A 12,001-nucleotide genomic window follows, 5' to 3' on the forward strand; every position below is an offset into this window, starting at 1 on the left:
TCTAGGAACTGTTTAGCATGTAAATATCCTTGAGAGTAGCTTTGTCACGCAGAGTCATAGCGTGATATCACACGCCCTTAGCAAGCACTTGTATTGGCGCCCCATTACATTAGGCATTTTTGCATTTTTAAAAAATTTTTGGAAAGTTTTCCAATTTTTTATTTGTGAATTGCTCTAGGATTTGGAGGAAAATAATCCTCCAGATTATTTTTCAAATTTTCCATTACAGGTGTTTTTTTTTATTAGAATCTTAACTAATTTGAATTTAAACTATAAATTATCTAATATTTCACATGACACTCTTCTATTTTTTTTCTTGCCTAAAACTATTTTTAAGTTAAAAAATACATTTCAGATTTCTTCCGAACTTACATTTCACTTTTCACTAATTTTGAGTTAACGTTATAAATAGGATTCATTTTCAATATACCTCCAAAAATCATACCAAAAGTTGCGGATTTTTATGTCAAAGTGTAAAATAATACCCACATTGAATGTACTCGCATAACAGTATCATCATTGCCTTTTGTACTTTGTAACACAAATCTGGACAATTTTGTAGAAAACCTAATATTTCCCACAGTAGTTATAGGTACGTTGATGTTCAACGCAATCTGTGGAATTTTCGAGATGATTGAAATATTTTGCAAGTCACGACGATTTTTTTTACGTTTTACATAGAAAACTTTTTTTTTAATTTCTTTAGTTGTGAATTCCAACTACGACTAATTTTTCACATTACATAGGAAACGAGTGTCTAAACTTCAAATGCCGTTTTATCTAAACCTGCTTTTTACAGATGGGACTGTTATGCGAGTGAAGGCATTCTATTTATGTATGCATAGCGTAGAGTATATCCATTCTGTCTGTTAAACACAATGACGAGCCAGTAGGTATTTGCTTGAATAAGGTGAAAATTTCAAAACGATTTGGTACTTTCCGTCTTGCCGCTTGATCATTGCGAAATGACAATTTTAGTAAATACTCGTTTTATCTTGTCTTGTTTTTTCACTGTCATATGATGGTCACGATCAATATTTACGGTGTTATTTTCCGTCAAATTAGAATTCTTCAGCAATTCTTTTGAAATTTAGTAACTTTCCAGGAAATTTAAACTAGCTTTCACCGACAAACTTTGTCTTGCCTACTGTGTTTTCCAACGTTCATGTCTTCTTAGACCGAATAAAAACCGTTTTTTAAATCTCCATTTCTCCATGTTTTGCCTGATGAATTAGTGAGTGAAAACCAGAAGAACAAAACTAAGTCGACCCAAACCTGGCAATCCATCCCGAGATTTATTTTGCAGCATTACGTTTGAAATTTGTATGAGAAAATATTTTGCATTTTTCTCATAGGTTGAAAAAAAAGTGATCTAAAACGTATAACTTATGACGTTAAAGTGTAGCTTAGAATATGCCGAAAATCTTTATCGAAGACCGCAAACTGATCCGAGGCTTGTGAAAAAAGTTAAAAGCTTTGCAATATAGGCCAAAAATTGAGATTTTATTGTTGATGTTATTTCTTTATATGTTAAGGCGACTCTTCAGAGAATACAAAACATACTCACGCCCTACTCACATATTTAAGAGCACCAATTCATAATTTTCTCGATTTGGAAAAGCTGTCTCTTTTTGCATGTGAACAAAGCCAAGAAAAACAAGCGCGACTTTTTTCGATGCTTCGTTAGTCAGATTTGTGCCTCTAAAGTTTGTATGCAAAATTGCAAATGCAATGGGATTTCTTGATGTTTCACCTTAAATGATAGGCACCATAGGACAGTCTGTAAGTTATAACTTTTGTCACAAGTGTCAGATCACTTTGCGGTCTTCGACAAAGTTTTTTGGCACATCTGTGGCTATATCTTAACTTAATTGTTTGTATAGTTGAAGCTAAATTTAAGCCCCTAATGAGAAAAATGCGAAAAAGTTAGTTTTCCCATACTAAATTCCATACAATTGTACCACCCGGTGCCCCCCCTTTTAACGTTCACCGTATCTGTCAATGGTATTAAGAACCACCAGAATGCACTAAGGACAGAAACGTGTTTATTTACAAAATGTTGATGCGAGCTTTTATTTACATACATGGGATAGACAAAATGATCGGGACAGGCAAAATTTTCACTTTTCAAAAAATGTTCAACTAGCTGTAACTTTTCGAAAAGTTCATCAAATATTCTCAAATTTTTACTGTAAGTTCATCAACTAGTTGTGTATCAGTGGTCCAAATTTGGAAAATATCGGGCCATTCTCCACGAAGTTATAAAGATTTTTGAAAAAGGTATGATTATCCAATAGAGCTATTATATCTCCGCATTTAATGAACCGAATGCAATGAAATTTTAACCTTTTATGACTTATATAATGAGCTCTGAAAAACATTTCATTCAACTTGGAATTTTTAACAAAAAAAGTTATTGCGATTTCATTTATTTCACGATTAGGTATTAAATGAACTATGATATGCATCTTGAATTTTGAAACGATGTTGATGTTTTGGATAATTTGGTATTTAAAAAAAAAATAATCTAATCGTTATAATTTTTTTCCGTGTTAAGTCAAAGGTTTTTCATAGCTCATTATATAAGTCAATAATGGTCAAAATTTCATTGCATTCGGTTCATTGAATCCGGAGATCAAAGTTGGCTTCCGGATAATTATACCTTTTTCAAGAATCTTTATAACTGCATGGAGAATATTCCGATCTGATTTTCCAAATTTGGACCACTGATACACAACTAGTTGATTTGTTTACTTAATCATTTATTTAAGGCTCTTGTGCCTACAGGCATAACGGAGCCGAATTCAGTTAAAACTATTTACAATTTCATGTTTTTGTCTTATAAACTATGTTAGATTTGGGGAACTACAACTAGTTGATGAACTTACAGTGAAAATTTGATGCACTTTTTGAAAAGTTACTTTGAGCTCAGTCTTGTTAGCGATCACAGTCTTTGACACCTTTTTGTCGATATTCGGCTGCCTTTGTCTCCAACATTCGCAACACAAGCGATCAAACTACTGTCCGGAACAAAACTGTCGAATGAATGCGCTTGACCACGATTGCGTCTTCGGGAGATGGTTCGGTTTTTGTTATTCCTGTCTTTCCCATAAATAGCTGTTTTGTATAAATGTACCTATGTGTCGTAATCGATTAATCACACACGAATAAACTAATATTATACCAATCTTAATCAAAATTGGCTAAAATCTTGCGAAAAGCTGGAATTAGACAAATGTCACCGTGTCAGACGACGATGATTTGATTCACTTTTTTGTTTATTGATATTCATTCTGCCGCTCGTGTTGTGTGTAAGAGGTAGCGGTCGCGCTCGAATGAAACAAAGCAAGCTGACACCCGACCGCGGCAACGAAACGAAGGTAGTGAAAAGTGTCGAATGTTTACAAGCCTGTTTGAGCTATTCGTGCTGTGGAAAGTGCCTGTCCAGATAATTTTGTCTATCGCCTGTATATAACTAGCGTAGAACATTTAAAAGGATTCCAAAGTGTAGTGTTCCTATAGTGGTGGGTGCCATAAAAATTCAATGGGATGCGCCATTATATGAACCAATGTTAAATTTTACCTCCATAATAGAAACCGTGTACCTATAGTTGGTGCAAGTGATTTACTAGCAAAAATTGAAATAAACAATAGTTTTTACTTTATTTCTTGAAAATTTAGGTGAAAAACTACCGATTAACGTTTTCAGTCTTTTTATTTTGTGGTTTTATCAATTTTATTCAATGATTTTACTACAAGGAGCTACTAATAGCACCACTATTGGTACATTTACCCTAATATCTTAACGAGCTATTGTTGAGTAGTTCATCGTATTAGATTTTGCTATTATTTCTGATCTTTTATCTTTTATATCAATCAAACCAATATCAGTTGTTGCTCTTCAGTAATTCAATCAATAATAACTGAATATGCTATTCGTCAGATTTTTCCACCTACTCGGGATATCAATTTTGTTAAAAAAAAACATATTTTTCATGAAAGTCAGGCGACTTTGAAAGAAAAAAAGAATAACATTTGAAATTTTAAAACTATTTCAAGGCATATTCTGTGTGTGAAGAATAAGCCTAAGTTTAAATTCACTTTTATTCGTGAATAAAAGAATAAAAAAGCATAGAAATAAAAAAAGCATATTCTGAGAAAATAGTTTGACTACGATTTTTTCATGTTTTGAGGACTCTACAAATCTCAACATACGCCGGAGATCAGTAGTAGAATAAATACTAACCACTTAAGAGCCTATGAGTAGATCATGAAGTTTTTAACTTCAGGGTTATTTTAAAGAACTTTGAATATCTGTATATTTGCATTCTGAAGCTCTGGTGGATGCTTAGGGTGAAAACATTACACCTAGCGTACCTTTAAACCTTTTTCAAACGCATAGAGAATATAACTCAAGCTTGGAAATATTTTGGAGGCCTTCCAAAAGTTCTACGCTGGTTATATATTTCTCATCCCCCGAAAGCGAGATACAACAATACATATATGAAACTAACCACTTTTCAAATGAAATCATTTTAATGTGGCCTTGGTAAAAAGAAGCTTTTGCCATTTTGACCGAGACGTCCACCGGAATAAAACTGTCCACGTGGCTTTAATTTGTTAGGTTCCATAATTAAAACTACAATCAAGAATGAACCTCTGAGTTTCATTGAAAAACATTGATTTTTGCGTCTATGAAACCGGTTTGTTTTTTTTAGTGAGCTCTGTAGGCTACGGATTGAAACACAAATTATTACAAGAAGTTCATATTGTCTTTTGAAGTTTCACACTTATAAACACATCTCATTTCAACAAGCATTTTGAACGTTCGAAGACAGTTCAATTTGGAATGGGCAATAGCTAATTCATTTCAAGCATTCTATCTTGCTCGAGGGCCCTTCCTTGCAGATTTAAGAAGATACATTTGGACCGCGAGCCGCAGGTTGAGCACTCTTAGTTGGGCCGAATATACTCGAGTTAGATTTATTCAAGATCTCTTGAACTTTGTGTACTCAGCGTTTGACGCATTTTTTCTCAACATTTGACCAAATCTATAAAAATTAAAAAATCGCTCAATCGAAAGCGAAATATGCAAAATGCAAGGTGAGCCCCACTGTCTTATAATTACAACGCCTAACACTATGCTTACAGTTTAAAATATGCATGCTTAAAAATAGTTTTGAGCAAGAAACATTTACATCCACTTGTGACAACAACATTGCAGAATCCATTTTTTTATAAGTTGCCTAGGAATTTGTTGTTAAGCTTTGAGTAGACACATTTCTTAGGGTGATACAACAGAAAGTACTATTTTTGTAATATGCAGATGCAAATTTCAGCTCCCAGTGGACTGATGAAGCTGAAAATTTAGTCGATTGTTCATTGTACGTAATCATACTCATGATGATCAATCCAATCCATTTCAGTCCATTCAATGATTGACGATTGCAATAACGTCCCGTATCGGCTTCAATGTTTTCAATGGTCAAGCATCCATCATTTTTTTTAATTCAAAAGCAGTTTTCTCGCTGTACGTTAAAACAACTATAAATGTATTCATTGTATTCCATTCTTCATGTGAAATACAGTGAATATATTTGCATAGCAAAAACATTAGTTTTGAACGAAAGTTGCCTTAGAATATTTGATGATGACGATAATTTTAATGACAAATTGTTCAAATTTAATGTTAATAATTAGTTGAGGCAGTTTATGGCAATAGAAAAAAAAATAATGGAGGTTTCATATTTCCGTCAGTGATTGTATTCTGATTCTTCTACAGTGGCGATATTTTGTCATCATTGACATCTATTTGGCTGAATCAAAATCTCTGCAAAATGTCTAATTTGAATGTAAACTGTAAGATTGGTATTTTTATTTTATTTTTTGTTTATATTTTTAAGTGAATTTTATCATCGCTACTTGGACATATGCAAGCGCATCATATTTTCTACTTTACAAGAAGTCACGGCTCTCTATTTTCAGTCGCCAAAACTGTATTGAGCATGTCAATCAAGCATCCCGAAGTGTGAGAGGATGTCTAGGGTCATTTTTTGTCACAAAATAAATCGCAATTTTGCTCAATACACACGACCACTGTTGTACACGGAAATGGTTTTCACCGCAGGCAGCAAACTGTATAATCGAATACATCTTATCTGTTTTGCTCTGCTCTACTATTATTGTTATCAATTCTACTCCGAGGTACAAGCTTCAAACTGATAATGGAAATTATTTATGTGAACTTTAAATTGCTGTCAAAAACGACGCTTTCCTCGACACGTGTTGTTTCGAACACGGATGTAATGCAGCTCACGGCAGTTAAAATTTGCAACGGCAGCGCTCTCAACCATTCTTTTAAACCAAGCACAATGCAAATGTCCATTTCTTACACACAACTCATACGTAACTCCATATTTGCATAAGCCACGTTATACGATTTACAGTCATGCAGATAAATATTTTATCATTTCACTGAGGATGCTCATTATATTGCACGCAGTTTATTGAAATGTTCACTTAGCCTGAAACGACTATCTTACCACACCGTAGTGTACTAGCGCAATTGATTTGTTCAGCAGCTCTGATGAAACCTTATAGTCCAACGGAAAACACTGTATTCCAGCAAAAAAAAAAAACACACACTCACACTTGCAATGCTTGGTCAGCTGAAATACGATACTAATAATGGCACTTGGTTCTTAGACGAACCATTATAATTGCTAGAATCACCAGTGAATTTTAAAACGGTGCGAACTCTAACGCTCGATGCACAACACTGAGTACAGGCTCTGTGGTTTGTAATCTATTATAGGTGCTGTACAAATATTGTCGTTCCATTCCATCGCTGTTAACGACATCGCGGTCAAGTTAAAGTTATCAATACACAGAATGATTTGGCACTGTAGTGATTAGCAACAATGACATCATTGCTGATCAATCGTCACATGTTATGACGAAAGTAGTGACAAATCACAAAAATCATCAGACTTTTGATATTGGCAGTTATTTTTTCAATGTGATGAAGCTAAGAAACACAGGGAAAATCAATTGAAATCTGGAAACACTGAAACCCCATGTTAACGATCAACTGAAATTCTCTATACCAAACTCGTTAGGGTGGCTCCAAATAGCTACTGTCAAATCATTTGATGAGCACATTTCTCACTCCATTCAATAACCATAAACCCTAGATCCAAATTTCAGATAAACCTGTTAACATTAGGCGGTGATTTTGCTATTTGAAACATGTTTGCGACTTTTCACTAATAAATATAAATTTAAGTAATTTTCCCTACATTTCCGGGAATCATTTTACCACAGACAAACAGACGTCCCACTCTACTCACTTCTCATCGTTACCCTTTTTAACGGTTAGTTCAAATATTTAGTAGTTCGCAAATCGCTCGGTCACGGCGCTCGCATCGTTTTTGCTCCTGTTTGACGTTTGCTCAATACTGCCACCTACTGAGTGATTTGCGTAACACAGCCTGGTTAGCATTGGGCGATTATGTTTTCGTGACGATGATTTTTATCGCAATTTGTTCCAAGTGAGACGTCTGTTGGTTTGTGATTTAACCAACCAATTGAACATTATTCAAAAATAGTTTGCTTGGTTATGCCTGAATGTCATTAAACTGTTTATACAGGGTGTTAGGTTTCTGAGTGCAATCTTTTTAAAGGGTGATAGAGGACCATAAATGGTGAAAAAAATGTTCTACGCATATGGTCAAATCTCAACCGTTACGTAATTATTGAACTTCCCATGTTTTTGACTCTTATTGCCTTAACTGGCTATAACTTGAAAATGGTCAAACTTATCGCAGTTTTTTTACCTTTATTCGAAAGATTATTGAATTTTATATCAAATGGCATTTTTGAATCGATTGGTTTAGTTAAATAACTAGGTTTTCAAGAGCAAATAGCTCAAAAGTAGTGTGTTTTAATTTGTTTTTGTAAATTATCTTTGAAAAATGCGTAATAATTTGAAATTCTTTCTTAGGCAAAGTTGTGGCCCCCGTTCCACTCTACAATTCGTTCTTTGACATCAAACTTTTATCTCTTATCGTTTTCTTGCAATTTCGATTTAAACATCTCATTTTAGATCATAAATTTGCAACTGTAAAGGTTAGGACTTTTTTGCGCACTGTGCCGCACATTTAAATCGAAATTGCAAGAAAACGATAAGAGCTAGAAGTTTGGTATCAAAGAACGAATTGTAGTGTGGAACAGGGGCCACAATTTTGCCAAAGAAAAAATTTTTATTTGTTACGCATGTTTCAAAGATAATTGACAAAAACAAATTGAAACACACTATTTTGAGCTATTTTGCTCTAGAAAACTTAGTCATTTAACTAAACCAATCGATTCGAACATGCCATTCAAATTCAATAATCTTTCGAATAAGGGTAAAAATCTGCGATAAGTTTGACCATTTTAAAGTTATAGCCAATTAAGGCAATAATAATCAAAAACATGGAAAGTTCAATGACTACGTAACGGTTGAGATTTGACCGTATGCGTAGAACAGATTTTTTTCACCATTTATGGTCCTCTATTGCCCTATAAGAAGTTTGCACTCACGAACCTAACACGCTGTATATCTATCGCTGAATCAAATAATAGGGTCTTGTACCATTTGGGTAGGTGTACCTATTTTGGGCACTTGCCGCTATAACTAAGTCAATTTTTTAGATAAAAACTTAATTTTTGGTACACGATGAGATGCGTACAGTATCTAACCCTATAGAAAAATTCAGATCAACTGGTATGAAATTGACTTAGTTATAGCGCCAAGTGCCCAATATTGGTACACCTGTCCAAATGGCACAAGACCCAATGTCGTTTTGAAAATTCGTCATGAAGATTTCTAGCGCTTATTATTTTTCTTTATCGATTTTACCTGCGGATTATTTTGGGGAAATGTTCAATATTCGGATGTTTCGGTAATCTGGGTCTAGGCCAAGCAGCCAGAATCTCAAAACAATCGAAAATGATTTCCCGGCTAAATTATCAACCAAAGAGATTTTTTTTTTTATTTCTGTGTATTTTAACTTATGCTAATTCTACACTTTAATCCAAAGAGAAAATCGATGCAGAGAAATCGATCATGGGGCATTGTATGAAATTCTCTCTTTTTCCTACAGAAATCCTTCTCTTTACAGAAATTTTGTAAACAGCAAGGCCAAGAAACGTCAATATCTTATATTATTGCAGATACGCCCGTATGATACTGAGCGCGAGTTCCTGCGGTTATATCCCTTTCGTGACGGACCATAAAAGAATGATTATCTCAAATTTTCTCTTATAAACTTAACGTCCTCTAGAATAAAACTTTCTTTACTTCGGCTACTTTATCCACCTATGCACTTTTTGGGGTCAAATTAGGACCAGCACAATTGTGCTGGTCCGTCCTCAAGCCGGTCGATGCCCTCTAAGTAATTGCTAAAAATTGCCTACTTTTAGGCGTTTTTGGCACAGAAGATTTATTGTAATTATTAAATCACTGCAAAGTGTTAGTTTACAGAAATTTTGACGTATAATTTGAATTCTAGGAACACGAGATCAGCTTGACAGGGTATTCAAATCATAGAAGTGAATAAAAAGAAGATAATAAGAACAGCAAATGCCTGTTCCAATCTAATTCATGATTTCGATAATATAGAGTAATGTTTTTCACCCAAGTATTCAAAGTTCCTTAAAAAACTCGTACAAGCTGATATCGTGTTCCTTGAGTTGAAATTATACGTCTAAGTTTTTACAAACTAACACTTTGTAGTGATTTAATAATTAAAATCAATCTTCTATACCGTAAAACGCGTAAGAATAGGCAATTACCTATGGAACTTGGACCGCCTTGGGGACGGAGCAGCACAATTGTGCTGGTCCCACTTTGACCACCCAGAAATCTTGTGCTTTTCAACAAAGCACCACTTTTTCTTCGCCGTTTTGCAGAACTACTCTTTTTCTATCGATTTTTATCTCTGCATACCTGGATTAAACAAATATTTATAAAAATACGACAGATAAAATTTTTTCAACTTCTAGGGTGATTGTTTACTTTTTGTTTAACTTATCGTGGCGTTTTTTTATAAACAATTCCAATCAAAGCTGAGGCTCAGAAATACAAGGTAGACTAATAACTCGATCATAAAAATTATTTACATCACATATTTTGAGGAAAAAACAATTGAAAAAAATGTGTAAAACCAATGCCGAAAAACAGCACGATTGTGCTGGTTCGTCACGAAAGGGATATATATTGCGCACTGCGTAGTTAAAAGTGCGACGATGAAGTGCGGAATCTCGAATAAAAGTGCAATTTTCCGTCAGATCGTTTCATCAATTCATTAGCTTATGCTGAATAAGTGCGGAGAAGACACCGGAACGATTTGATGCAATATCGCACTTTTATTGAGATTCCGCACTTCTCACCCCTTTTTTCGTACGGGTTTTTCCTATTGCTTGTCACCACAGTATCACAAAAACCATCCCCCCCCCCCCATAGGACCGTGAGACGTACTTAATGGATGGCCCCTAATGAAATTAACTATATAAAAAAGTTTGTGTGAGAATATCACTTGTTATCAATTTTGATGGACAAACTTTATTGCAGTCTGCATGATGCCACGATGCCATGAGTTGGCCCAATTTTAAGTCCATACACCCTATCTATGCTGGTACCCTACTCCTTTCACGCCAAAACAGTGAGATTTTTTTTTATAGTTGTTATTTCATGGATTCAGTGAGAGATAGGGTATGTGTGCCATCAGTAATCTCATGCTCCCATTTTCATCCTATTCGAAAACAAGCGATTACGGCACCGATTGACTCCGTTCTTTTTGCTTTCATGGGTGCTCACTTCTAACAAAAAATACAAAAATAAGAAACAAAACAAACAGCGCTTCAATCCTTTGTTTTTCGTGGGATGAAAATGGGAGCCACATGCTTAATAAGGGAACCAATACCCTATATATTTGCCTGTTCGATACAACTTTTTGACGAGGTTAGAACAGCAGTACGAATTCAGTAGTTTCGGTAACCGATTTCAAAGTGGTTCAGTAAAACAACTGTTAGAAACGTGTTTGCTGAAAAGTTGACCAGAGCATCATGTCGTCATGTAGAATGAAATGAAATGTTTACTTGTTTTTTTTTTCGCTGCCTATATTAGGTCATGGAGAGATCTATCAATATGACATTTTATAGCGCAATGAAATTATTGAGAAGTATTGTTTTTTTAAATTATAAGCTTCGATTTAAAATTGAGAAGCATATTCTAAATGCAAGGACAAGGAGTGCACAGGTAAAATTTTCTCGTGCACAAATCTAGAGAATCTTTTGTTACTCGTTACCGAACGAAGATGATGTAAATCGTTCAGCACTTTCATATTTCATCATTGATCTTGCTTCTAACCAAAAGATAAATATAAAAAATATGACAACAATGATGACTTTTAATCTCATGTAGCATCCACCTGGTTAAACCTGTTTCAATATTTAAATTTTCGCCATTCAGCATGAGACTGCATCTTTGTTTGTGTGCGGCACTACCATGCATCACTTAATGATTTTGTGTGAAAGATGCACGCACCGTTCTTGATGTTGTTTCTTAATTTCTTAAAATAACAGAACGTACGTAGTGATTTATTTGGAACGCACATTCTACCTAGGTTTTCATTTATGTTGTATCTGTCGGCCTTCAAAGTGCACTGGCAGTTTTTTTGTATTAGTTCAGAAAACTATAAATAACATTTCAAAGCCTTATCTTCATCGTTGCGAACAGAACCTTACACATTTGTTTTTCACATGTTCGAAATACTGCGAAAGATATATTTACTTCTTCGGTAGTAAAACGCACAAAGGTGTACCAGCTTCCGGTCGAAATTCTCATTGATAAAGGAAATAATATGTGTAAAACATGTTGCACTGTAGTATTTGGGTAGGGTAATTCGGAAGGGCTATTGCATCATTACACATTCACTCAAAGATATGCACGAGCGAA

At 34.6% G+C, this 12,001-nt stretch overlaps 2 protein-coding genes across 8 annotated transcripts in view; one reads left to right on the forward strand and one right to left on the reverse strand.

Moving 5' to 3' along the window:
- Positions 1 to 12,001, forward strand: part of LOC109409670 (unconventional prefoldin RPB5 interactor-like protein) — a 155,451-nt gene that overhangs the window by 54,313 nt on the left and 89,137 nt on the right. The gene's annotated exons all lie outside the window — the stretch shown is intronic.
- Positions 1 to 12,001, reverse strand: part of LOC109417297 (proton-coupled amino acid transporter-like protein pathetic) — a 28,603-nt gene that overhangs the window by 15,215 nt on the left and 1,387 nt on the right. Inside the window, exon 1 of one of the 6 annotated variants that reach the window (XM_029870136.2) lies at positions 11,475 to 11,934. The exons of 2 other annotated variants lie outside the window; for them this stretch is intronic. In XM_029870136.2, the coding sequence (XP_029725996.1) occupies positions 11,475 to 11,557 (83 nt within the window). In that variant the 5' untranslated portion in view covers positions 11,558 to 11,934. Of the gene's footprint in view, positions 1 to 6,410; positions 6,431 to 6,542; positions 6,819 to 11,474; positions 11,935 to 12,001 lie in introns of those variants that run through there. 3 more of the 6 variants (XM_029870139.2, XM_029870138.2, XM_062854620.1) reach the window with 3 other exon arrangements.

This window comes from Aedes albopictus, chromosome 2 (genome assembly GCF_035046485.1).
Source record: "Aedes albopictus strain Foshan chromosome 2, AalbF5, whole genome shotgun sequence".
NCBI lineage: Eukaryota > Metazoa > Arthropoda > Insecta > Diptera > Culicidae > Aedes > Aedes albopictus.